Source organism: Eleutherodactylus coqui, chromosome 13 (genome assembly GCF_035609145.1).
Source record: "Eleutherodactylus coqui strain aEleCoq1 chromosome 13, aEleCoq1.hap1, whole genome shotgun sequence".
Classification (NCBI taxonomy): Eukaryota; Metazoa; Chordata; class Amphibia; order Anura; family Eleutherodactylidae; genus Eleutherodactylus; species Eleutherodactylus coqui.
This window is the reverse complement of record NC_089849.1, coordinates 104,286,275-104,313,365: the sequence shown is the minus strand read 5'-3', so window position 1 is coordinate 104,313,365 and position 27,091 is coordinate 104,286,275. Positions and strand designations below refer to the sequence as shown.

Sequence of the window (27,091 nt, the reverse complement as noted above, 5' to 3'; positions counted from 1 at the left end):
TTTAATTCTCCATATATTCCTTTATTCTGTATATATGAACACTACACATTACCACTTCTCTTGTCCTGTATGCTGGGTGTAATTCTCAGTATATTCCCTTATTCTGTATATGTGGACACTACACAGTACCACTTCTCTTGTCCTGTAGGCTAAGTGTAATTCTCAGTATATTCTCTTATTCTGTATAAATGGACACAACACAGTACCACTTCTCTTGTCCTGTTTGCTGGGTGTAATACTCAGTATATTCCCTTATCCTGTATATATGGACACTACACATTACCACTTCTCTTGTCCTGTATGCTGGGTGTAATTCTCAGTATATTCCCTTATTCTGTATATATGGACACTACACAGTACCACTTCTCTTGTCCTGTATACTGGGTGTAATTCTCAGTACATTCCCTTATTCTGTATATACGGACACTACACAGTACCACTTCTCTTGTCCTGTATACTGGGTGTAATTCTCAGTACATTCCCTTATTCTGTATATATGGACACTACACAGTACCACTTCTCTTGTCCTGTATGCTGGTGTAATTTTCAGTACATTCCCGTATTCTGTATTTATGGACACTACACAGTACCACATCTCTTGTCCTGTATGTTGGTGTAATTTTCAGTATATTACTCTAATTGGTCACAGCACCAATCAGAATAATGACAGCTGATTGAGTGAGCTCTGTCATAGCGCCAATCAAAGGCAGCGCTTTCAGGGGGCGGGGTTTTTTAAATACCTTGCCGGACAACAAGGAGAAGAAGTTTTGCGGCACCTGCAAGAAGACGCGCCAGAGAGGACAGCACTTCCTAGGTGATGTATTAGTATTTTTTTTTCAACAGTCATGTATTATTTTTTAAGGGTCCGCTGGCCGCATTGCAATGAATGGGCGAGTTCGCAAAAAGAATGGACATGCCGTATTTTTGTTTTTTAACGCTGCATCGCACGCGTGCATGGAGCCAGCTGAAGCCATTGGCTTCATAATTTTGCGATTTCTCACAGCGCTAGGAAATCGTGTGATTCCTTTACCCAGTCTGAAGCCTCCATTTAGGCGGTTTCACACAAACGTATATGCAATTGCACGCGTCTGTGTGCAATATATTTCCACAGTAAAAAAGTGGGTTTTTTTGCAACCTTACCTGCATATTAGACAGCACTTTATTCGCCTGTGGGCCATGTTTTTTTGTGCACAGGACACAACCGCACCACGATTTAAATGGATATTTAGCCTAATGAATTGCAGACTAGTGGATTGTAGACTTAACTGGAGCAACCAATGCCAGTCAGCTGCTGCAAAAGCTAATAAAGTCTTGGGGTGCAGTAAAAGAGGTATAGGGGCGAGGGATGAGAACATTATCCTCCCACTATACAAGGCACTTGTCAGGCCTCAAATGGAATACTGCGTACAGCTCTGGTCACCGGTGCTCAGGAAAGATGTTACAGTGTTTGATTGGGTCCAAAGAAGGGCAACTAAACTAATACATGAAATGGGGGGACTGGAATACCTGGAGAGGCACCAAAACTGGGATTATTTACCCTGAAAAAGGGACAGCTAAGGGGTGATCAAATTACTCTGTATAAATACATGAGGGGACAATACAAGGATCTCTCCCATTATCTATTTATACCCAGTACTACGACAGTAACAACAGAGCATCCTCTACGTCTAGAAGAAAGCAGGTTTCATCACTAACACAGAAGGGGGTTCTTTACTGTAAGAGCAGTTAGACTGTGGAACTCTCTGTCTGAGGATGTGGTGATGGCAAAATCCATGGAGGAGCTTAAAGGGGTTGTCCCGAGAAAGCAAGTGGGGGTATACACTTCCGTATGGCCATATTAATGCACTTTGTAATGTACATCGTGCATTAATTATGAGCCATACAGAAGTTATTCACTTACCTGCTCCGTTGCTGGCGTCCTCGTCTCCATGGTGCCGTCTAATTTCAGCGTCTAATCGCCCGATTAGACGCGCTTGCGCAGTCCGGTCTTCTTTCTTCTGAATGGGGCCGCTCGTGCCGGAGAGCGGCTCCTCGTAGCTCCGCCCCGTCACGTGTGCCGATTCCAGCCAATCAGGAGGCTGGAATCGGCAATGGACCGCACAGAAGACCTGCGGTCCACCGAGGGTGAGGATCCCGGCGGCCATCTTCGCAAGGTAAGTAAGAAGTCACCGGAGCGCGGGGATTCAGGTAAGCACTATCCGTTTTTTTTTTTAAACCCCTGCATCGGGTTTGTCTCGCGCCGAACGGGGGGGGGCTATTGAAAAAAAAAAAAACCTGTTTCGGCGCGGGACAACCCCTTTAAGAGAGCAGTAGACGTCTTTCTAGAGCACTATGATCTAACAGGATATAGACATTAGGTGACTAACGGGTTTGTAGTTCTGAGTCTTATATTTAAGTAGGAACTATTAGGGGTTGATCCAGGGATTATTCTGATTGCCATTATGGAGTCGGGAAGGAATTTTCCCCCAAATGGGCTAATTGGCTTCTGCCTCTTGGGGTTCTTGCCTTCCTCTGTATCAACGAGGGGGTTGAAACAGGCTGAACTAGATGGACATTGTCTTCATTCAGCCTAACATACTATGTTACTATGTAGATGTATTCTTTTCCCCGCAGAATTGTGCAGCATATTGTGCATCTCCTTGCGTATTGCGCGCACATTTGTACACACCCCATAGACTTCTATGGGGACTTTTGGTGCACAAATGCGTACATAGGTAGAGCATACTATGTTTTGGGGGGGGGGTGTTTCATGCGCACAAAAAAAAATGGAATTGTGAACAAACCCTTTGAAATCAATGGGTTATATTCTCTGCGTATTCTGTATGCAAAAAGCCCTTATACTGCTTCTTAGGATCTTGCACAGTACAACTTCGCTTGTACCACTGACTAGATGTTGTTCCCTTGCTACATGAGTTGCTTTCTCCTTAGCGTGTGACACGTGTGTAGGAGGTGGCTGGCATGCACTTGGCAGGTTGGCATGCACACTACTAATGACAGATCCTTACATTGGCTTCATGGTTGAGTGTCTACATGACCGGCAGGAAAGTCCAGGTTTTCCCGAGAGATGACAGATCAGCACTCATGCCTGACAAGTAAATATACCATTAATCCGCCTGCTGTGTCGCTACGTAATCATCAAATGTTGCAACATTGTACCAGGGTCACAGTAACCTGAGGCGGATGGAACAATGGCACAAACATGAGCCAGAGATGGAGGGATTGCCCCCCACAGACTCCATGCTGCTGGAGAATCTGCCTCTCTGCCATCTCTCTCCATTCCCCTTCCCATGACGTCCTGTAATACTCTGTGCTGCTGGGAGGTCGGCTTCTCTGTGGGTTACCTCCGTTCCCTCCCCCATGACATGGTTTGCATGTTTCAGCTGCAGAGACTGCTGTGATTGCACAATGGCACCATGGTCATTTGTCCAGTGACCTTTACTCAGTGACCCCTCAGGACTGTTGGTTTTCTGTTAACCATTTGTAGTGCAGAGACTTTGTCATTTGGTTGCCTTCAAAGGGCCGATTTATAATTGTAAGACTGTATAATAATAGTGATCCCCATAGTGGCCCAATAACTAAAAGTATCTCTATAGTAGCCCCAGTAATAATGGTGACTCTAGTAGTAATAGTGCCCCCAGAGTGACCCAAGTAGTAATAATGACCCCCACAGTAGCCCTAGTGGCTCCTGTAGTACTAGTGGCCCCTGTAGTAGTAGTGAGCTCCATAGTATCCTCAGTAATAATAGTACCCTCCCATAGTGTCCCCAGTAATAATAGTGCCCTTCCATGAAAGCCCCATTAGTAACAGTACCCACATAGTAGCCCCAGTAGTAATGGTGGCCCCCACATTTACCCTAGTAATAGGTGACCCCCATAGTGACCCCAGTAGTATTAGTGCCCTCCCATAGTGTCCCCAGTAATAATAGTGCCCTTCCATGAAGGTCCCAGTAGTAACAGAACCCACCTGGTTGCCCCAGTAGTAATAGTGGCCTCCACAGTTACCCTAGTAATAATGACCCACATAGTGTCCCAAGTAGTATGAGTGACCCCCATAGTGGCTCCTTTTGTGTCACCGGTAGTAATACTGCTCCCATAGTGACCGCATAAATAAAAGTGACCCCCATAGTGGCCCTAATAGTAATATTGGCCCCATAGTGTTCTCGGTAGTGATTTCCCCCCCCACCCACCCCCAATAGTGGCCCCAATAGTGGCCCCAGTAGTAATAGTGTCGCCCATATTGGCCCCAGTAGTAATAAATTACCCCAATAGTAGTCCCAGTAGTAACAGCATCCCTACAGACATTTGACTCACCCAGTCGGCAGCTCCATCCTGGCGGTAGTTGCTGCTGAACGTGTGACCACTGGCCTCTTCCCTCGGCATCTGCGCTGCATACAGGATGGCACATGCAGACAACGGGAGGGTAGCGCTCCGCTGTCACAGACTCTGCACTTCTGCTCGACTGAAGCTGCCGGCTGGGTGAGTGGAATGCCTGTTAGGTTGTTGCAGGGCTGATGGGTCACATAAAATAAGGTGGTGGGCTACAATCCGGCCGCAGGCCTTGTGTTTGGCATGTGTGGTGTATATGGGTATTTCAGATTACCTGAACCTCTCCCTCCCATTTTCAAGACTTACAGAGCTGAACCGGCTCTCAGGAATTTGATACCTTGGTCAATCATGTATCAAGATACTCGGTTTGTAGTGTGCCCTAAAAACACATCTCTAGGAAGGCTTATCACATTCTTTTATCTAACATTTTCCTGTTTACCCCTCTTCTACGTTCAGTCGTTCAGTTTCTGCATGCAGAAAGTTGAACCCCGAGTCGTTCAGTGTGAACAGCAGTCGGTCCCTTCTGAACAACTGTCTGTTTACTGTGAATGGATCAGTACATGGGGAGAACGCTCCCCGGATGGCCCCGCCTTTATGCTAGCGGCACTTTGAACGATTCCAGCTATAATCGCTCCTGTGTAATAGCACAGGAGCGAGCATTACTGGGACGAGCTGCTGGCCATCATTTGCCTGACAGGTCGTGCTGTGTAAATGAACCATTAGTAGGAGATCCCTCAATGAAGTTCCCCTCTGCTCTCTCCTCTCCTGCACCTTCTTCTCAGCTAATTTAGGAACAGAACAAAGTTTGTCTTTTGTTGTGGCCATAAATTAACTGATAAAAAGAGCAGGAGAGGAGAGATAAGGGCTGAAACGTAAGCCACCAGTCCAGCTTCATTGACAGATCTCCTACTGGGACTAAAGGTCCGTTTAGATGGGACGAATGTCAGGCAAACGATGCCAGACACTCGTCCCTGTGTGTTCTCGATCCCGTGCTCCTGCACAGGAGCTAGTAGCACTGGCTCGCTCACAGAGCGGCCAGCAGGGGGGCAGGGAGGCTGCAGGAGATTTCTCTCCTCGCTCTCCCCCGCCCCTCTCCATTGACTTAAAATAGCGGCCGTTCAGTACTGAACAGCTGCTATTTACATTAAACAATCAGCAATCTGCTCATCATGCATCGTTTATGCAGCATAAACGATGCATGAACGATGAGCTAATCGCTCAGTGTAAATAGCAGCTGTTCAGTACTGAACGGCCACTTTGTTAAGTCAATGGAGAGGGGCGGCAGAGAGCGAGGAGAAAAATTTCCTCCAGCCGCCCCACTGTAACTAAGCGATACGGTAGCTCTTGTGCAGCAGCACGAGAGCAAGTATGTGCGGGGATGAGTGTCTGCCATCGTTTGCCCTACATTCGTCCAGTCTAAATGCGAGTCTTCATATTCAAACTCCAAGACCTACAATTCTACTGACCCAAAAGGTCAAGAAAATGTGTTTAGAATATACTCAAACTGTATAAATAAGCCACAAAAGTTTTAGGATTCTGTTCTGTGAAGTGATGAAACTAAACTGGAACTTTTTGAGCTTCTGAATCAGCAGTATATCTGGAGGAGGAAGAGCGAAGTCCACACTCAAAAGAACATGTTGCCTACAGTGAAGCATGGCGGTGGTTCGGTGGTGTTCTCGGGTTGCTCTGCTTCTATGGCACTGGAAACCTGCAGCGTGTGGAGGGCGAGATGGAGTCAATCAAGTATCAGGAAATCCTAGGAGAAAATGTCGACTTCTATGAGGAGGCTGAAGGCTGGGCATCTTTGGACCTTCTAACAAGACACTAATCCCAAACATATCCCAGAGTCCATCAAGGCTTGGATTCAAGAGAAGCCCTGTAAGATTTTGAAGTGGGCGTCAGTTACCTGACTTCAAATGCCTAAGAAATCTTTATTGGGATTTGAAGAAGGCAGTGGCAGCACACAAACCCAATGGCTGGAGGCCATTGCTCTTGAAAGGCCTATGAATTCCTTAGGAATGCTGTGAGAAGCCGGTGTCTGGCTGTGCATCATGTTTGCAGCAGGTCAGAACAGCAAAAGGTGCTCTAAGTACTAAAGACGCTTGTTGTGAAGGGGGGAATAACTCAGCCAATCAGACACAGCCCTTTCAGGAGGTTGTGATTTTTAAATCTCCGGCAGGAGAAGAAGCTTCAGAAGTGTCGGGGAAGCCAGACAGTAGCGCCGGCCCCATTGAAAGCAATGGGATGCTATAGCAGTCCTTTGTCACAGCTGTCGCGGGGGATTCCTTCATCCCTGCATGGAGTCCCCTTGTCACTGAACACTGTGACAGTGCTGTCACATTGTTCAGTGATGAGGGGACTCCCCGCGGGGAATATTTATGCACAGCACGGAACTTGCCTGCACACGCATGTCCTATCTTTTGCAAAAGATGTAAAAGACGGACATGTGAACACATCATAGGAAGCCAATGGTTCCAAGACGTGCTTTTTTTTTTTTTTTGCGCACATCAGTGGCCTAAATAAAAGACAGAGTTTCAGACTGCAAACAGATGGTACCACTAGACAGCGCAGGAAAGGGGGAGTAGGTGAGTGGGGAAAAAAAATTATATATATCCCTCCATCACCTCCCCTAACAGCATTGGAACTCAGTTCATGGTGCTGTTCACAGGTGACAGGTTCCCTTTAAATTGTTCATTTTTATTTATTTTTTTGTCTTGGAAACAATTGACCGTTTCTAAATTTAACAAACCTAATTTGCTTTGAGGGTCGATTAATTTTGATTTCATCTGTAACTGTACATAAAATTATATACATACACGCACTATATAGCCTAAGCATGTGGACCTCCCTTCTGAATAATTGAAGGACTGTATGTAGTATTGTCACAGTATGCCACAACGCAGCTTGTAAAATTTCTGATCTGCCCCGGTCAGCTGTAAGTAAGATTGTCCTATGTTAAATCATTCACTACAGAGTTTCGAACTGCCAACTGGAGGTGGCATCCAGATGGGTTGGGAGATTCATGAAATGAGTTGCCATGACGGAGCAGCTGCCCGTAAGCCTAAGATTAGCATGGTCAAAGCCAAGATTTGTGTAGTGCATGTCATCTATGACTCAGGAGCAGTGGTACGCTAGACTACCATCAGCACGCACAATGTCAAGCTTCGGTTGGATTGCTATGAAGCACCTTGTCACTGGACTCTGACGCAGCTACAAGATAGTCCTGCACAATGCCAGGCTTGGGCTGAAGGGTGTAAAGTATGTCAAATATGTTCTCTGGAGTGATGAGTAACTATCTGGCAGTCTGATAGTGGTTGAATTTTGCTTTGATTGATGTCTGAAGAATGCTACCTAACAGAATGCATAGAGCCTACCAGAGACATAACTTGAAGCTCCTGGGCCCCAGTGCAAAATCTGGAACTGGGTCCCCAACTATAATGCTTTAGTCATGGTACTGGGCTCCCTATATGGAAAAGAGTGGTCTTATGGGCCCCCTAAGGCCTCATGTCTACGGGCATAATTGAATTGTGGATGATCCGCAGTTCAATATGCCCCATAGACAATCATTGACCATCCACAAGTAATTAAATACCAGCGGATGTAATTTTTCCCGGCGTGCGAACTGCACGTGCGGGAAAAAAATGCAGCATGCTCCATTTTCTGCGGATTTTAATCCATGCGTGCCTGTTAACATGAGGCCTAAGGCTCCTGGGCCTGGTTGCAACTGCATCCTCTGCATCCCCTATACTGTGCCCATGGGACGTCCAACAAGCTTATGTAGGTGTGATGATCATGGGTAGACCTACTTTTGGCGATATAGTGCATATACAGCTCCAATCTTTACAGACACAGGTGTTAAGATGATAACAAGATGATGCTGACAGTAGTAATTAAGATGATGAAGATAACCGTCTTGATAATGAGGATGATAGTGATAATGGTACTGAGAAGGGTCTGTTTAGATTAGCCCATTTATTGTTTGAATGAGCAAACAATATTAGAGTTGCTCATGCAGCCGGTTTATACAGCAGATACATCGTTGGCTCCTTCACACAAGAAATCGTTCAGTCATTCACCTTCGCTGTATAAGTGACGGAGGGCGACTGAGCGCTGGTTAAACGGAACGATTATAATTAGTGAACGAGCCAACAATGCTTTTTCTGCTGCATAAAACGAACCATGAATAAAAAGTGAATAATTCGTCATTTAGTCATTGGCTGCCTTTAGACTGAACAATTATTGTTCATTTTTGCTCGTTTGGACGATAATCGTTCCGTGTAAACGGGCCTAAATACTGATAAGTGTGATGGTGGTGAGATTACTAATTTAGCCCTTTGTTCCTTTCATATTCATGTGTTTAACATGCAGGCGACGGCGCTCCCATCACGTGGAGCAGAACGGCACAAGCCAATTCATAAATGCCGATTTTGACTTCTACACCCCATGGCTGCAGTTCCACTTGGGGATCAGTAAAGATGCTCTGTATCCTCGCTCAAGTCCGGTGGTGGAGCAGCTCTTGGAGAAAATAAGCAACCTGACTATAATCCATGCAGGTAAGTGGCCAGGGGTTTCCCTCCTCGTAGACTGGGTAAAAATCAAAAAAAGTCCCCTTTCCCTGATTAAGTAATGCTGATAATGTTAATAATAATGCTGCATAGTTAAAGGGTCATCACTAGGTTATGGGGCTCAAAAGTGATGGAACGGGGAGTCCGGGGAGGCATCTTTCATATTCACCAGCACAGCTTGACTTTTTCTGCACGCCAACCTCCCATTCATCTCTATTGGAGGTGCGCATGCAGAAAGAGTCAAGCTGCTGCCAGGCGTGAACTTCGTGGGTACCCAGCACTGGAACGAGGGACTGGGCGAGTATGAAACTCACCTCCCATGACTCCATGTTCCCTCACCTATGAGAACAATAACTTAGTTTATGGTGCTCAAAGGTGATAATTGTGTCCCTTTAAATCAATGCAACTAAGTTTATCACTGTTTAGTCCATCATGTTAATTTTCAAGACATCAATTTAAAAAAAACAAAACATAACTTTTCTTGACTTAAAGGGATTCTCTAAGGCCAAAACATTTTTCAAAGTTCAATCTGCAATAAAAATATAAAAGAATTCATGCTCCTCTCATTCGATCCCCTGCCATTCCCAATCAACCAGTGCCTTTGGTTTTAAAGGGGTTGTCCACTTATAAACTGCTGATGGTCTATCCTTACAAAAGGCCATCTACAGCAGATCAATGGGGGCCAGGTAGCCCCACAGATCAGCTGTTCTCAGGGCCAATGCGTTCGTGCACTGAGCGGATTTCCGCAAGGAGCAGATAACTGGACATTGTCTTCATTCGGCCTAACATATTATGTTACTATGTAACTGTTCTCGCTGAACTTGTCAGCCTTGGTATTACACCCATTCACTTCAATGGGAACTCTGCCTGTAATACCCAGTCTGGCCACTGTGGTGGGAATGGAGCTGTTTGCTTCCTCCAGTATCAGCTCCGTTTATGAGCACACCGACCCACTGAAAAGCTAATTGTTGGGGAACCCGGGCAGAAGACCCCTACTGATCTACTATTGATGGCCGTTTCTAAGGAGAGGACTGGACAACTCCCTTATCTTCCAGCTGAAGCAGCGATGATCTCCTGACAATGTAATTGCTGGCGGAAGTGAGTTGTTGATTGGCTGCAGTGGTCACATCTCCCTGGTGTCACTGACCTGCTCACTGCAACTACAAGTGAAGACAAGTGCGAAACTGCGCACAGGAAGAACAGGATTGGTGGACGGAATCGGGGGAGATCATTATGCCTTCTTATTTATCAGGATTGGTTGACGGATCGTCCCCAGATAAGGGTCCTTGTAGACCGGATGATTGTCAAGCGCTTAAGTCCTTCCAGTGATTATTGTTCAGTGAATGGAGGTGCCGCGGCTGTAGATGGCTTCCGACCGCCAGCCTCCATAGATGATACTGCTTGTTTACACGGGCCGATCGGCATTTGATTTTTATGCCTGCAGAAGCTGAACAATGAACGCTAAGCAAATTAATTACTGTTCGTCGTTCAGTCACTGGCAGCATTTACACTGAACGATGAATGATTATCGTTCCCTTTCGTGCAATCTATTGATATTCTGAAGGATGGCCTTTCAGTGCAAAAGGAGATTAACACCTTAATTACACCATCCTACTTCTGGAATAAACCTCATAGTACACATCGAAGCTGCCGTAGAAGCTCATAATGCACACCTCACTGATGCAGAACGTCGTTGTACACTTTTCTCTTTACCTCCCCTCAACATTTTTTATAACATGGCAGCCTTAGATGTAGTAGCATATGCTTGGTGGTTTGCCTATAAATAATGCAATCGCCAAATAATTTAGTCAGATAGCAGTTCTATACAGTATGGTGCAATTGCCTCCAGTGAGTCCTTTTCTCTGATTAGAGTCATCCACTTTCCCTTTTCTTCTCTATATGGTGCAGACCACCATGACTACATCTTCCAGTCAAATCTTGTCTCTGCACACAAACTTCCCATCTTCCTGCTACCTCTGCCCCTCACAGAGAGTAATAGTGCCCTCTTTTGTCCCCCACAAAGTAAGAAGCCTCCTCTGTGCCTTAACAATGATACCCCTTTTGTGGACCCAAAGCAATGCCCTCTTTGTGCCTTTTCCGAATAATGCCTGATTCGTAGGCCCCCTCCATAATGCATCCTTTGGGGTCACCTCTCAATAATGCCTCCACCCCCAATATGCCCTCCACTCCCAATTATGCCTAATTTGTGGCTCGCCCTGAAAGTACTGTTATTAGTTGAGTGCACTGCAAGAGTTCTGCTACTCGCACTACCCAGGGCAGGGCAGCCTGAGTATATTCAGTCATGCTCTGCTTCCTCCTCCTCTTTGAGGAGGAGAAAATGGAGGACCATTAAAGGGTCAGTATATGGCATGTAGTGTGACGTGCAGCACAACTAATACAGGGCCTTCCCTTCCTCCATCTAATGTAGAAATGGCTCTGGTGATGTTGAAGCTGGTCCTACAGTCATGGAAGTGGATGATTTTAAGGTTGTTTGTGATGTGAATGGGAACACATTTGGGGGTTTAATGGTGTTGAAGTCAGGCAGTAATACTGGGGATGGAGCATCTTTTTTCCAAGACTGTAGCATCACAGTAACAGTGGGTGCCAGGCTTGCCAGTTCTGTCAACTTTTCTGGTGGTCACTGAGGCTAATCACAGATATTTCTAGGTTCTTCTTGGTTTGGGCAGTTTAGTTTCTAGTGATGTTGCCTAAAAACTAGCATTACAACTCCCCTATATTATATTGGAGAGAATATGGGCTGGGAGGCCTCCCGTGACTCTAATCCAACACAGGTTTTCCCTGTCACCATAGTCCCAATATACAAAACCATTCTGTATAAATCTGCAACTACCCCCTAACTTTCGATATCCCCGCGTATTGATGAATAGCTTCCATCTGAACCACACAGAGGTCAACGATGGTCACAAACATCCCTATATCTCTAGAGCCTTTCACCTTGCGTCCATGAATTAAAATGTCCAGCAAATGGCATTGTCTTTACTCTGTGTAACTGTGTTCAAGAGGCTTTTTTTCCATTCATGAGGTCAATAAAATACAGAGTTTAGTAGTCTACTCTGGTGAGGGTGAAGGTAACGTGTCACACAAGACAGAATATACAAAATGGCTCAACTGGGCAGAGGTTAAAGTTCCTGACAATTTTTAGCTGTTGGGTTAAGGGGCTATTAGTATTGCAGGAGGCGTGGGTAATGGGGCAGGGTGAGGTTTCATCTCTAACAGCCTTTTCCACTCAAGCCTGAAGGTAATTTTCTCCTTGCCATACCGGTGAGGGAAATTTGGCATAAAACAGTTTTTTTTCAATGTATCTGACCCAATTTCCAGGCCTTCCATGCAAGTCTGAGGTGACTGTATAGGGATTCAGAGTAGCTTGTTTTACAATGTCATTGTCTCAGTTCCGCTTGTCCAACTTCAAAGAGCTCCACCAACAAACCTGTACACTCAGAGGATACATCAAGTAGGGTGCACTGCTATTCAAAGTCCTGTAGAACCCTTCCACGTCACCAATTGCCTCATTAAACAGCTTGAAGTGCTTCCAGGTGAGCCTTAAAGGTTCTCTATTCTTTAACTCAAGTCACATTCCTTTCTCATGTGTCTTCCATCGCAGCTTGCCACTATTGTGCCTTGTGAACTCTTTAACACGTATCCTCCCAAGTAGCATTGAGACCTAGAACTGCCATTTCCTCCTCATACCACACTATCCGTTGGCTTTTGAGAATCATGGCAGGAGGTCGTTTGGCGGGTGCTCTCTATGGTGCTGCCATCTGTTGTGACAGGTTTGTTGACTCTTTACACAATCAACAGAAAAAGTGATGAGGGAACAGCAACAATGAAGTTTATTTGCGCTTTCGAAAATTAAGCCTGGGGAACAAAATACTATATGGTAAAGGAACAGTCCACGGCATAGACTATAATCCAGTAGGGTGAAATACCCGAGAAAGGAAAATGGCATATTCCACAGGAGAAATCCTCTTACTGGACACAAATGAGAGATAATTTCCAGATTCTTCCTGTTGATTATCCCTAAGGGGCATTGTCCGCAGTCTCTGCTCCTATTCACAATCATTGTTATAAAGACCTGTATAAAGGGTCTGACATTGAATTGAAGGAATGCTGCCAATAGGTGGCGCTGCAGAGGTATTATTCCTCCCGTAGCCCCCTGAATCTTTTCGCTCAAGTAGGCAGTTACTCGAAAAAAGTGATGCTCGATCGAGTAATTGTCTTAAACTAGCACGTTCGCTCATCTCTAGTGGTCATAAATGGCTGCACATCCAAGTGGAAGAATGTATCAAGTGGGGAACCACAAGGCTCTGTCCTAGGCCCAGTGTTGTTCCACATTGTTATAAATGATCTGGAGGAGGAATTGATGGGAAACTGATCAAATCTGCAGACAGCACAAAGCTAGGAGGGATAGCTAACACTAGGAAAGAGAGAAAGAGCGTATTCAAAAAGATCTAGAAAAGCTTGCACAGTGGGCAGCGACTAACAGAATGGTATTTAACAAGGAGAAATGCAAAGTCCTACATCTGGGCAAGAAAAATGAAAAAAGCACATACAAAATGGGAGGAATTGGGCTAAGCTGCAGCACATGTGAAAAAGACTTTGGTATACTAATAGATCATAGACTGAACATCAGTCAACAATGTGATGCAGCAGCCAAAAAGGCAAACACAATTCTGGGATGTATTAAGAGAAGCATAGAGTCTAGATCATGTGAGGTCATTATCCCCCTCTACTATTCCGTAGTCAGACCTCATCCGGAATACTGTGTCCAGTTCTGGGCACCCCAATTTAAAAAAGACATAGACAAACTGGAGCAAGTTCAGAGAAGAGTTACCAAGATGGTGAGCGGTCTGCAAATCATCTCCTGAGTAACGGCTAGAGGATCTGGGAATGTTTAGCTTGCACAAAAGAAGGGTGAGAGGAGACTTAATAGCTGTCTACAAATATCTGAAGGGCTGTCACAGTGCAGAGGGATCAGCCCTATTTTCATCTGTACAAGGAAAGACTAAAAGCAATGGGATGAAACTGAAAGGGAGGAGACACAAATTAGATATTAGACAGTGAGGTGATCAATGAGTGGAACAGGTTACCACAGAAGGTGGTGAGTTCTCCTCCTTCAATGGAAGTGTTCAAAGAAAGTCTGGACAGACATCTGTCTGGGATGATTTAGTGATCCTGCACTGAGCAGGGTGTTGGACCTGATGACCCTAGAGGTCCCTTCCAACTCTACCATTCTATGAGGCGGAGTGGGCTGAAGATCATTTCGGGTCGCACACCTCCATACACAGTAAACAGGCAGTTGTTCATAAATGACCGACTGCCTGTTGCAACTTAAAGGGGTTGTCCCGCGCCGAAACGGGTTTTTTTTTTTTCAATAGCCCCCCCGTTCGGCGCGAGACAAACCCGATGCAGGGGTAAAAAAAAAAAACGTCCAGTACTTACCCAAATCCCCGCGCTCCCGCGACTTCTTACTTACCTTAGTAAGATGGCCGCCGGGATCTTCACCCACGATGCACCGCGGGTCTTCTCCCATGGTGCACCGTGGGCTCTGTGCGCTCCATTGCCGATTCCAGCCTCCTGATTGGCTGGAATCGGCACACGTGACGGGGCGGAGCTACAAGGAGCAGCTCTCCGGCACGAGCGGCCCCATTCGGAAGGGAGAAGATCGGACTGCGCAAGCACGTCTAATCGGGCGATTAGACGCTGAAATTAGACGGCACCATGGAGACGGGGACGCTAGCAACGGAACAGGTAAGTGAATAACTTCTGTATGGCTCATAATTAATGCACAATGTACATTACAAAGTGCATTAATATGGCCATACAGAAGTGTATAACCCCACTTGTTTTCGCGGGACAACCCCTTTAAGGATGCAGCAACAGAACAACGAATTATTGTCTGCATGAAAGCTCTGATCAGCAATGTATAACTGCATGTATTCACGCTGCACAATTATTGTGCAAACCACTCGATCCAAGAGCGATTTACACAATAATCGTCCTGGGTAAAAGGGGCTTTGGTAAAAATGGGCTATAGACGTGTATCCAAGATACAATTCTCTACCCCCTGTGTGATATTTTATCCAAGCTATAGACCATGGAGCCCATTTTGAAGCAAAAGTTTCTTGTGGATCCCCAAGGTGTGGTCAGGGGAGGGGTTAGGGGCGTGGTTTATCACAACATATAGGAGGAGCGCTGGATGGGCTATTGATATATATTATATTTAAAATTAACCTATTGCTGAATTAAATCCCGCATCACATGTCAGTGTCCACACGGGTTTTTGTGCAGATTTTTTTCACAGCATGGGGATGATTTTCAAACTCTCATCCACTTTGCTGCTATAGTTGCTGTGAATTCCATAGCAAATCCACCCCATGTAGTAATAGTGACTCCCTATATTGGGGGCCCCAGTAGTAATAGCATCTCCTATATTGGCCCCAGTAGTGATGGGTGACTCCCACACACACAGTGGCCCCAGTAGTGATGAGTGAACCCCACAGTGGCACCAGTAGTGATGGGTGAACCCCACAGTGCCCCAGTAGTATTAATCACCTCAGTAGCAATATTTGCCCCAGTAGTATTAACCCCGCTCAATAGCAATATTAGCCCCAGTAATATTAACCCCACAGTAGCCACAGTAATAATATGAACCCCCTCAGTAGCCAAAGTCATATTAACCCCCTCGGTACCCCCACACACACACACACACTTTCCTCATACCCATATACTTACCTCCTCCTTGCAGTCAGCGCCGCTGCTCCTTTTCTCGGCGCTGAGCCTGGGTGCACACTGTCAGTGTGTGAGCCAGGAACGTTTCTTCCCCTGTCCTCTCCTGCGGAAGGAGTAGAGGACTTGGGTGAGTAGGATCCCGGCTGCACACTGACATCAGAGTGTGCACTGGGATCAGCGGCACTGTGTTATTATCGGTGGGGAGCTGTGGCAGCCCCGCTGGTAATCGCTACAGCGGTGAGCAGCTGTTGGCATGCATGCCCCCTCCATCACGCGTGCCTCAGGTTCACCACCACGGAGACCCTCGGTCGGAGCCCGTGACTGCTGCTCAGCTTGGGAACCGCAGCTATAGCCCAACTGTTTGGCGTTGACAAAGTAAGAAGTAATCTGACCACACATTTAAAATTTTCAGCACTTTGCTCTTGTTGATAAAAGATACTGGCACTGGCCTCTTCATGTAAAAACTGGATTTTCTGGTGGGTTACCAGCTTGGAGAGAGCCCCAGCTCCACAGATCTGCCATGTGTAGGATCCTAAGGCAGGACCTAGTGGACTACCGGTCATTTACACAGACCTATTGTAGTGTATAATATATGTGATCAGCGGATCACATGTTCAGGAATGTAAAAAAACAATTGTTTGCAGAATTCTTTATTTCCCCTTACGTAATGTTTTATTATAAAAAAAATTACAAAACTGCACACAATTAGTATCACCACCACCAGAACGACCTATACTTAAAAATAAACACAATTTCAGACAATTAACGCCTTAAAACATAATAAAAAGTATTCCAGCAGGAATGCACCCTCTGTGCCCTCACTTCAGTAGACTGCAGAATGTCATCCTCGCATTCTACTCTTGATCCAGTAATATGGAAAATGCCGTCCTCGTGCTTAGCCCTCCAGTAGAATGGAGAATGACGTCCTTGTGCTCAACCCTCACTCCAGCAGTGTGATGGATGTCCTCGCGCTCAGTCCTTGTTCCATTGGTGTGGAAAAGGATGTCTCAATGCATGGCCCTCTCAAAAAAGTATAGACAATGATGCCCCCATGGCAATAATGGCATTTGCTGCATTCATCTTGAAAATATTGCCCCTACACTTGGTGCTTGCACCAGTTGTATGGAGAATGGCGTCCTCATGTTGAGTCCTTACTCCAGTTGTATGGAGAATTGTTCCCTCCTGCTCAACCATTGCTGCAATCGAAATGATAATGGCGCCCTCACACCGCACTTCCTCCAGTAATGCGGACAATGTTGTCATCGCGCTTGGCTTTTGCTCCACAAATATGGACAATGCCATCCTCATGTTCGGCTCTTCCTCCAGTAGTATAGTGTTTGGTGTTCTCAGACTCAGCCCTCACTCTAGTAGTATGGAGAATGTCATCATCGTGCTTGGTCCTCAGTCCAATAACAGGGGATGTATCTGGAATTCATGGAGCCTCATAGCAAAACCTGGAATGAGATTCTCCCAGAAAAGAAAAAAAACAGCATTTGGAAAGTCTTCAGACCCTTTATCTTTTTTATATTCTATTTTGTTGTGGCCTTGTGAAATTAAAAAAGAAATGCACGTTTTCCCCCATCATTCTGTACTCCACAACATAATGACTAAAAAAATAAACTAACATTTGACATTGGCATAAGCATTCGGACCCTTTGGTGTGATACTTGAAATTGAGCTCTGGGACCCTACCCTTTCTCTTGATGATCTTTGAGAGGTTTCTACGCCTTGATTGGAGTTCATCTGTGGTAAATTCAGTTGATTGGGCATAATTTTAAAAGATGCATATCTGTCTGTATAAGGTCTCACATCTCACAATGCTTATCAGAGGCAAAACCAAGCCATGAAGAGGAAAGGACTGCCTTCAGAGCTCAGACAGGATTGTGTGAAGGCACAGGTCTGAGGAAGACTGCAAAAAGATGTCTGCTGCACTGAAAGTCCCCAAGAGAAGAAGTTTGGAACAACCTTGACCTAGAGCTGGCCAGTCCACTAAACTAAGTAATCTGGGGAAAGGGGCCCCGGTAAAAGGGGTGACCAAGAACCCAATGGTCAGTCAGGCTGAGCTCCAAAGATCCTGTGTGCAGATGGGAGAAACTTCCAGAAGGTCAACCATCACTGCAGCCTCCACCAATCTGAGCTTCATGACACAGTGGCCAGAAAGAGGCCTCTCCTCAGTAAAAGACTCATGAAAGCCGCTGGGAGGTTACCAAAAAACACCTATAGGACTCTCAGACTGTGAAAAACAAGATTCGCTGGTCTGATGAAACCAAGACTGAACTTTTTGGTCTCAATTCTAAACTTCATGCCTGGAGAAATCCAAAAAAGGTTTGGTACCGTGTTAGCCAGAAATCCAGGCACTGCTCATGAGCTGCCCGATACCATCTCTACAGTGAAGCATAATAGTGGAAGCATAATGATATTGGGGGTATTTTTCAGCAACTGGTTAGGGTTGATGGAAAGCTGAATGGAGCAAAGTATAGGGATATTTTTAATGATAACCTGATCCAGAGCGTGAGGGGCCTCAGACCGGGCAGAAGGGTCACCTTCCAACAAGACTATGACCCCAATCACACAGCCAAGACAACACGGAGTGACTTAAGGACAACTCTGTGAATGTCCTTGAGTGGCCCAGCCAAAGACTTGAACACAGTTGAACATCTTTAGGGAGACCTGAAAATGGCCGTCCACAGACGACCCCCATCCAACCTGACAGAGCTTGAGAGGATCTGCATAGAAGAATGGTAGAAAATCCCCAAATTGATGTGTGCAAACCTTGTGGCATCATACCCAGGAAGACTGGAGGTTGTAATCACTGCCAACGTGCTTCAACTAAAGACTGAGTACAGGGTGTGAATACAAACAAGTAAGCCGGGTTTCTCTGTGCAAAAGATTTTTCTTCCTTTTATTATTTTCTCCTATTACATAGTGGGGCACACTATGGTGTTACCTGCGCTTCCAAAGAGGCAGTGGAGTTATAGGCCGTTGGAATAGGTGAGCTTGCAATCTTTCTACTGTTATTGCTGTGAATACTTATGTCAGTGCAAAATGTTAGTTTTTAATTTTTTTTTAATGAAAAACTAACATTTCTAACTTTCTGTTGTCACTTTGTCATTATGAAGTATTGCATGCAGAATGCTGGGAAAAAATGATTTTTTTTATTTGCACTAGGCCACAACATAAGAAAATGTGAAAGGGTCTGAAGATTTTCCAAATGCATTAATGCCACACGACTAAACCAATCTACACCAAATTTGGCGCATAGGCAAATTGGGCACTTCCAAAGGTTTTAGCTTTCTCACAACATATTCACAAAAGGTTGAAATATAGATGCAACTTGACTTTGAAATGCATGCCTCATGTGACTGAGGCTATAATACTGACTGACCTTCTCAGACTGAAGATGTCTTTATTCCTTGGATTCCTCTAATCCATGATGACAAGCATTAATCATTGCACTTTAAGAGACTCTAGTTTCCTGTCCAAGTTTCTTTTGCGATGACAATTAGCATGGCACAAGGCCAGTCCCTGGAAATTGCTGATGTCAACTTGGAACAACCATGCTTCACTCACGGACAACTGTATATCGCCTGCTCTGAAGTTGGCTCAGGCAGCTTTACATAGTTGCAAAAGAGAACAAGACTGCACATGTAGTCTACCCAAGAGTACTGCCTAAGGTTGGTTCACATCTGCATCGGAGGTTCCATCACTGATGCGGCTGAAGATACGGGTTAAATACAGTGGGTCGACTCTAGTGTAAATCAAAATATTGCAGTCAATCGATATAATTCCTGTACAGTGATAGTGATTGCAGTGCAGTTACCTCCAGTGATCACAGGTGGCATCTCCTCTGATTGGTGATGTCGACCTTTCCTTTTCTAATCTGGGTCCAGACTGGCATGAATGTTCTAGCCATGACTCATCTGTGCACACACTTCCCATCTTGCCGCTATGCACAATGCCCCTCAGTGCCCCCCATAGTAACAGTGTCTCCTATGTGGCCCCACAAAGTAACGGTGCCCCTTACTGGGCCGCAAAAAGTAGCAGGGCCCATCTCTGTGACCCGCTTAACCGTGGTGCCCTACATCGGGGCCCCACTTAGTAATGGTACCCCCGTCTCACATGATAATCCCCTAGCAGCCAGTGAGAATCTTCATACTCATATAGTCACATTTCTGAGCCCGTCGCTGGCTGTGTGCTCGGTGCATCATACAAATGCTCCCCCAGTCTCCTGCACACTGTGCTCAGAGAGCAGGAGGGGGAGGCAGTCAGGTGATGCAGACTTTGCAATGGCTGGTGACGGGCTTGAAAGTGTGAATGACTCTGAGTGTAAAGAAAATTCTTACTGGTGGCTAGAGGTAGCAAAGCAGGTCATCCTCATGCATGGCCCTTGCTGCAATAATATAGAGAATGATATCCTCATGCTTGATTCTTGCCCCTCCTGTTGAACTTCTCCAGTCTTACATCAATAATTGGACCTTTCTTGTTTTTAGATTACAGCCCAGACGAGAAGGCTCTAAATGGGGAGTGTGACTGCAGTCCAAGTAAGTGCTCTCCTCCTTCTATATGTCTTAATGCAAGATGATGAATGCCGTGTTACATGATCACAAAACCCCCTTTCCCACCTCCCATATCTGTACTGGGGTTAGAAGATGGATCTCGTTGGAGGTCAGTTTCCGCGGCTGTAGCAACTTTAGGGGGCTCTTTCAGTTGGTTGATGATCCATTCTCTGGCACCATCTGTAAAGGGGTCTGTGTTACAATTTCTGTGAACTAGAGGGTCAAACGAGGGTTTAATAATTTCTTTAAGGGCTTCTACGGAGAGGAAGGGTTGTCTTACAACTTGTGGGACTTCTGCAAGGGGGTCTGTTACAATATTTGTGGGCTCCTATTGTAGACCATATAAAAATCTCTAAGGTCCTCTGCGGGGCGTAGTCTTTTATTGGGGCCTCCGTGATGGGATCGGTAATGTCTCTGTTATTTGCAGTTGTGAAGCCAAGCGGTACTCATCTGAAGTTAGTTCTTCGCTTCCAGGACTTTGGAAAAGCCATGTTTAAGCCAATGAAGTAAGTGAGTAGGGAACCATAGCTGGGAGGTTTCCTGGATGGAGCTTGTCCCATCTTGTGTCCTTTTCAACCGGGGTCTGATAAGAAATTCTTCCTTCACAAGACAGAACCGAGAGGATGAAACGCCTGAAGATTTCTTCTACTTTGTGGACTTCCAGCGACACAATGCAGAGATCGCTGCCTTCCACCTCGACCGGTAAGAAGGAATGTCAGAAGTTCGAGCCTCTGTATGTTGTATGTCATTCTGGTGGGTGGGCCATAGAATGAATGTCCTTTGTATTATTGTTTTGCGTGGAGGGGCAGGGAGCTCCTCCACCACCTTCTACATACATGTACACATCACTACAAGCATAACCCCCATACACTCACACCACACTACAGGTATAACCCTCATAGTTACTAGATGTTTTTAACCCCTTCTATCCGTGATGCAGGATCCTGGATTTCCGGCGAGTCCCCCCAGTCTCTGGACGTCTCATAAATGTAACAGAAGACATTTTCCTGGCGGCTGGAAACTCCGAGCTGCAAACCGTCTTCTTTCTCTCACCAGGTATTAGGAAACGCCATGTAAAGGAGAGGGAGGGAACACAATGGGGCCAATTCAGCAAAACTGCCAAAAATTAAAACGGATTGATGACCACAGCAACCAATCAAAGCACAGCTTTCATTTTTCCAGAACAGCTTAGCCACCTAATAGTTGTGCTTGACAGTGCTTGGACTTGGATAACAGGAACTTATAACTTAGCTTGAGCACTATTCAGGCTAGGTGATAGTGGGGAGTGTGTTCTAAAGGCTCCATCTCAGGCTAGAATAGGGCTAGGGCTGTGGTTTTGATCTTGATTTAAATCGAAGAATGCCTTCTATCCCTGTTTTAGCTGGAGATGGAGCAGGTCGAAGTAAAAGTTTAATGTATTAAACTTGCAGCTCTCAATTAAGCCTGTGGGGGTGTCAAACGGGGAGAGAAAAAATGACAGACCCCTGTACAACTTTCAGATAATGGGATTTGAATTATATTCTCACCCCTGTGTCAATCAGAGAGCATACTTGCTCTATGATTGTCATATATGAATGGTCTTTTTTCCATAAAGAGGGGGGGAATTGATGAGTACTTGTGGGAACATTTCTCTACTGCAAAACACACAGATGAACAATGATTGTAGCCGGCACCTGGACCTTTCAATTCAAGCAATGTGATGAGCCTGGGTGCTGGCTGCAATCATCATTTCTCTGCCTAAGGCTTCTTTCACACGAGTGCATAAACGGCTACGGCATTTTTACGTTTTCATGCCCGCTCCGTATAAGCACCTGCGAGGGCGTTTTTCCATGACCACGGCCATGAGCGTTGTTTTTAGCAGAAAAGATACACCGCACCCAGTAAAACCCTCGCTCTGCCAAAATCCTCTGTATGCCTTCCAATGCCTATATAGAGGCACCTGTAAGCTTTTTGCAGCATTGGACGTTGAAAAAATGCCCCCCCCCCCCCCCCCTCTTTCCCTGGTCCAGTAGAAGTCTACAGGACGCTCCGGCTATATTGGCCAAAAGATAGTTCCAGAACTTAGCTCTCCCCCCCCCCCTCCCTTTGCAACCCCCGCTCACCCCCGGCGCCCCCCCCGAATCATTTGGTCGAAGTAGTCAGTTACTTGGAAAAAGTGGTTCTCGAGTGCAAAAACACCCGAACCGAGTACGCTCGCTCATCTCTAAATGGGACCCATGAAAACTATAAGTTTTCACACAAAGTACAAGCTGCATAAGCAGAAGAGTAGGAATGCAGCAACACAAACTAATTCTATGGTAAGAATAAGTGTTTTTATTGTGCAAAAGTATTGAAAGATGATAAAAACTATATACATTTTGGCTTTGCTATGATGGTAACCACCCATAAAAGTTGGCGTATTCTTTACACCGCAGTGAACACTAAAAATACATCCCAAAGGTCAATAATGAAACTGCTGTTTTTTTGCATTCCTCTTCATTTAACAACATTTTTAATATTTATTTAATAAAATGGGCATCACATTTTTCAGATTGGTTGCTATAGACAAGAGACCGTTTTACTTTTAGCCAATTTTGATAAATCGCCCCTAAAGTATATAAATAAGGGGGAGCTATGGCATTGGGAGGGGTCATATTCTTCTAATATTTTGCTTCATTCTCTCATCAGCAGACAATGTGTGTTTCTTCTCCAAATGTCTTTACATGTGTAAGACTGAGTACGCCGTGTGCGGGGATCCCCACATCATAGAGGGCTCCCTCTCAGCCTACCTGCCCTCACTGAGCTATGCACCCCGACATTCTGTTCCCAACCCCTGGATCAGATCCTATACCTTCACTGGAAAAGAAGAGTAAGTAATGGAATTCATTTGTAAGGGAGAGGGGGAGTTAACACAGGTACCCCAGAAAGCTGCGCCGATGCCAGAACCCATGGACGAGTGGATGGAAGTCCTGAGACTCGTCATCATTATTCCCCCAGCATGGTGGTGCCAACAGTACTGGCCAATGCAGCTGAAGAATGCACCAGGTACAGAAGCCGAACTTCAGGGGATGCAGTCTCATCTTGGCCCAGGAGTCATAGGGTCTCTCCTCCGCATATGAGGAAACTACTACTATTGATTAGGCATTATAGTTGGGGGCCCAGGTCCACATTTCGCATTGGGGCCCTGCAGCTTTGTTACGCCTCTGAGCAGGTGTATACTATATAATAACTGACCCTGTTAGGGATGGAGACGGTCATGAAACTATTATGCAGTGAAAGGGTTACATTACTTGATGTTTTACACAAGACCGGAAAAAAATAGTCTTCTCCGCCAAACATCTGGAGCGTCTCATACCGGAGTTGGCGGAAGGAACCCGCAACTACTTGTCCTCCTTGAGACTCCACAGGGCCATCAGGCAGCGCTATCACTGGGGCTTAGCCACACAATGAGGAAGGAGGACATGCAATATATTCTGTGGGGTCCTGTATTTTGTATGTCACATAGATAACCCTATGTAGACGCTACTCATAAACTGACATTCTAGTTGTGTAAGTGTGAGTTTGATATATTGCTATATACTGGATTGACCATGATTGTACAACTGTATGACCGGGATATATAGCTGGATCCTGCAAGCAGAGGTGTAGCTAAAGGCTCATGGGCCCGAGTGCAAAAGTTTATCTTGTGGCCCCCAACTTCTCTTAATGCAGAGCCATAACATGAAGCTCTTCGGCCCCAATGCAAAACCTTGTAATAGGGCCCCCAACTATAATGCTTTATTCATACTACTATGCTCCCCATATGGAGAAGAAAGGACTTATGGCCCCCCTAAGGCTCCTGGGCCTGGGTGCAACCGCATCCCCTGCATCCCCTATAATTACGCCAGTGTCTGCAAGAACTGTACACGGTGCATTATGTTAAGCATGGACATTTGCATCTGTACAGGCACGTATAGGGTGCAACAGCAGCTGACCAGGGGAGTGTATAGGGGCACAGGTAGACGGGGCATATAGAGTGCAGTAATACAGACTATGAGCATGCATTGAGTGCTACAACAGATGGCTACAGGCATGCATAGGGTGCGCTGGCAAACAGAGAGGGCACGGGGCAGAAGAGGGCACAGCCAAGGCTTTGGTCACACTTTAATGAGCTGCATTATTCTATCTGAACTTATCCATTATAAGTCTAAGGAAGCAAAAGGAAGAAAAAAAATCCCAAAAGATCATAGTGGATGCTATACAAAAACATCCATGCTTCCACTTTGAGCAGAGCCTGTAAATGGTGCTGGGTGAAATGTTGTATATTAGTACAATTCCGCTTTCTAATTAGCACATGGTATATCGAATACCCCTGGTGGGCAGTGATCACTGGGGTGTGGTCAGGCTAACGGTCCAATCTGGGATTTACTATTTAGCTGCTAAATATAAATTACGAGTGATGAAATTGTAGAGCAGCACAGCAATGTGCCTCAGTTTTTGCAGAACTGTCACAAAGTAGCTGGATTTTCCTGCAATTTAGTGAACATCAAAAACCCCAATGTGTCTGCAAGATTTGATAGTGATTTGTTACTGATCTGGTCTGCAACCTAGTGTAGAGCCGAGGAGTCGCTCTGCATAGCAGCTGCAGATGTGAGACTCTTCTTCAATGAGGCGTACTCATGGTGCCTCCAGCTGTCAGGATATTGCTCCTCAGGAGGATCGGTGGAGGGTCACATAAACTCAAAGCGTCCCTTGTTTTCAAAATAAGCTGAGCTGTGTACATCAGAAATAACACCTTTTCTGGCCATTATATGACTTGTATCACTATTTCCCCCTCTGAAGCGAGTATGTATAATTTTCAGCATTTTTAACTGATGGGGGGAGCCTGGCTGCTGTGAGGTGTTCTATACACTGTGCACAGAGAACTGCAGATTCTATTACTGGTCTGTAACACACACACAGATAGGGGAAAAACTAACATTCGCAGTGTGTTTCTTGGTAAATTCTAGCCAAGATTGATATATCACATGGCAGAGTTCAAAATGGCTACCAAAAACATCTCCCCCCCCCCCCCCCCCCAAAAAAAGCAGCTTACCTTCCAAGTAATACTTTTACACACTGGAAGTCAGTTTTCTCATTATTACACCTATTAAAAGGGGGGCATCCAGACTTTTGCCTCACCCTGCATAATCTGTTTGGGTAAGGAAAAGTAATACACAATGTGTTTTTGGAGTGGGCAAATAATTGTGTTTGTGGAGGGGAAAATATAATGTTTGGGATGGGGGGGGAGTATAAGCCTCTATAGCAGCGTTGTGGGGGTCCCACTGCTCAGCCTACCTAGCTGCTCACTCAGGCTCTACTCCAGCCCGCCCCCTCCAGAATCAAGGCAGAGTATCTCTATGATTATAATGTAAGTCCCAGCCACATTAAGTCTCTGCTGCCGACTAGTAGGAAAGCTGGATTACAGTTGAGCTCGCTGCTGCAACCCAGTTTCTCCAGGGTCCCCCTGCTCATCAGCAGTGACTGTGTGGTTGTGACTTACATTATAAGCACAAACAACAGAGTACCCTACATAATTGGTGGGGGACTGATTCAAGAAGCATATACGATTTGGGTACTTAAGGAGACCTATAAAGTTTTGACACTAAGATCAACTTTATACAATAACCAATCAGTTCAGACACACTATATGCGGAGAAGTGGGATAAGTATATGTAGATGAGAAAAGCAGAATTGTAATGAGATGAGCAACCTGATAGTGGAGCAGTTAGTAAGGGGCAAACCGCTAGAATCTTGATGCGTATTCCTCTGACTTCAAGAAATAAAAGGTATAGAGTCCTCATATATATATAATATTTTCATAGGTCTTATTTAAGCCTCAAGATTATAGCAAAGATGGATAATAAAAAGAACCTAATTTTATTTTAGGGACAAGGTTGAAGGTTGGCGCTGGTGATCTGCCCCCTGTGTTATGAAAGTGGCCAAAGATAAAAGATTTGTGATCTCAGGTCATTGATATCATTTCACATGTCTGTGTTCTGTTAAGGGAGATAAAGATGATTATCATCATTTCATCTTGGGCTAACCTTTAATGGTACTTACCATAGTCAGACTAATTTAGGTCAGTATACAACCAGTCCATAAATATACTGACTATATTTACTCACGTATATAAGTGAGAACTGAGCAAAAGTGGACCCCGGGCCAACCTTTTGGTGGCACCCAGAGACGTAACTTGAAGCTCCTCCTGGGCCCCAATGCAAAACCTGTAACAGGGCCCCCAACTATAATGCTTTATTCATAGCACTGGGCTCCCTATATGGAAAATAAAGGCCTTATGGGCCCCCTAGGGCTCCTGGGCCCGGGTGCAACCGCATCCCCTGCACCTCTTATAGTTACACCAGTGGTGGCACGGCCCCCACTACAGTGAGATTGATTTTGGATCGTGCATAATTGGTCCATATATAAGTGAGAGTCACTACAGGGAAAACTTCTCCTCCCTTTTTCTGATAGGTTTTATATCCCTCGTTCTATAACTGATATCTAGAACAAAAAAAATCCTTTTTTGTATTATCTCTGTCTGCAAGTTTTTAAATTTTAATACTACCCTGTTTCCCTGAAAATAAGACCTAGCGCGATTTTCCAGAATTTTTGAGGATACAAAATGATTTTTCATGCTTTTTGAGGATGCTTGAAATATAAGCCCTACTCCAAAATTAAGCCCGGCTAACAGTTAATTAAAAATTAATATAAAACACTGTCTTATTTTCGGGGAAACACGGTAGTAAAAGATATGTTTTAAGGCCCAAATCAGTGAGGTGGTTCTAATAATAATTTTGGATTATTCTTGCCTCAGTGAAAAGTTAAGGGAGATAAAAAATTATTATACATCACCAGGAAAAATGGGATGGCCTAAGGAATTCTGACCGAGAGGGGA

At 45.2% G+C, this 27,091-nt stretch overlaps 1 protein-coding gene across 1 annotated transcript in view; it reads left to right on the top strand.

The window, feature by feature from the left end:
• Window positions 1-27,091, top strand: part of FAM20A (FAM20A golgi associated secretory pathway pseudokinase) — a 72,282-nt gene that overhangs the window by 34,020 nt on the left and 11,171 nt on the right. The window contains exons 2-7 of the mRNA XM_066587757.1: window positions 8,694-8,878; window positions 20,131-20,181; window positions 20,624-20,702; window positions 20,806-20,898; window positions 21,137-21,252; window positions 22,864-23,044. Of these exons, the coding sequence (XP_066443854.1) occupies window positions 8,694-8,878; window positions 20,131-20,181; window positions 20,624-20,702; window positions 20,806-20,898; window positions 21,137-21,252; window positions 22,864-23,044 (705 nt within the window). The remainder of the gene's footprint in view (window positions 1-8,693; window positions 8,879-20,130; window positions 20,182-20,623; window positions 20,703-20,805; window positions 20,899-21,136; window positions 21,253-22,863; window positions 23,045-27,091) is intronic.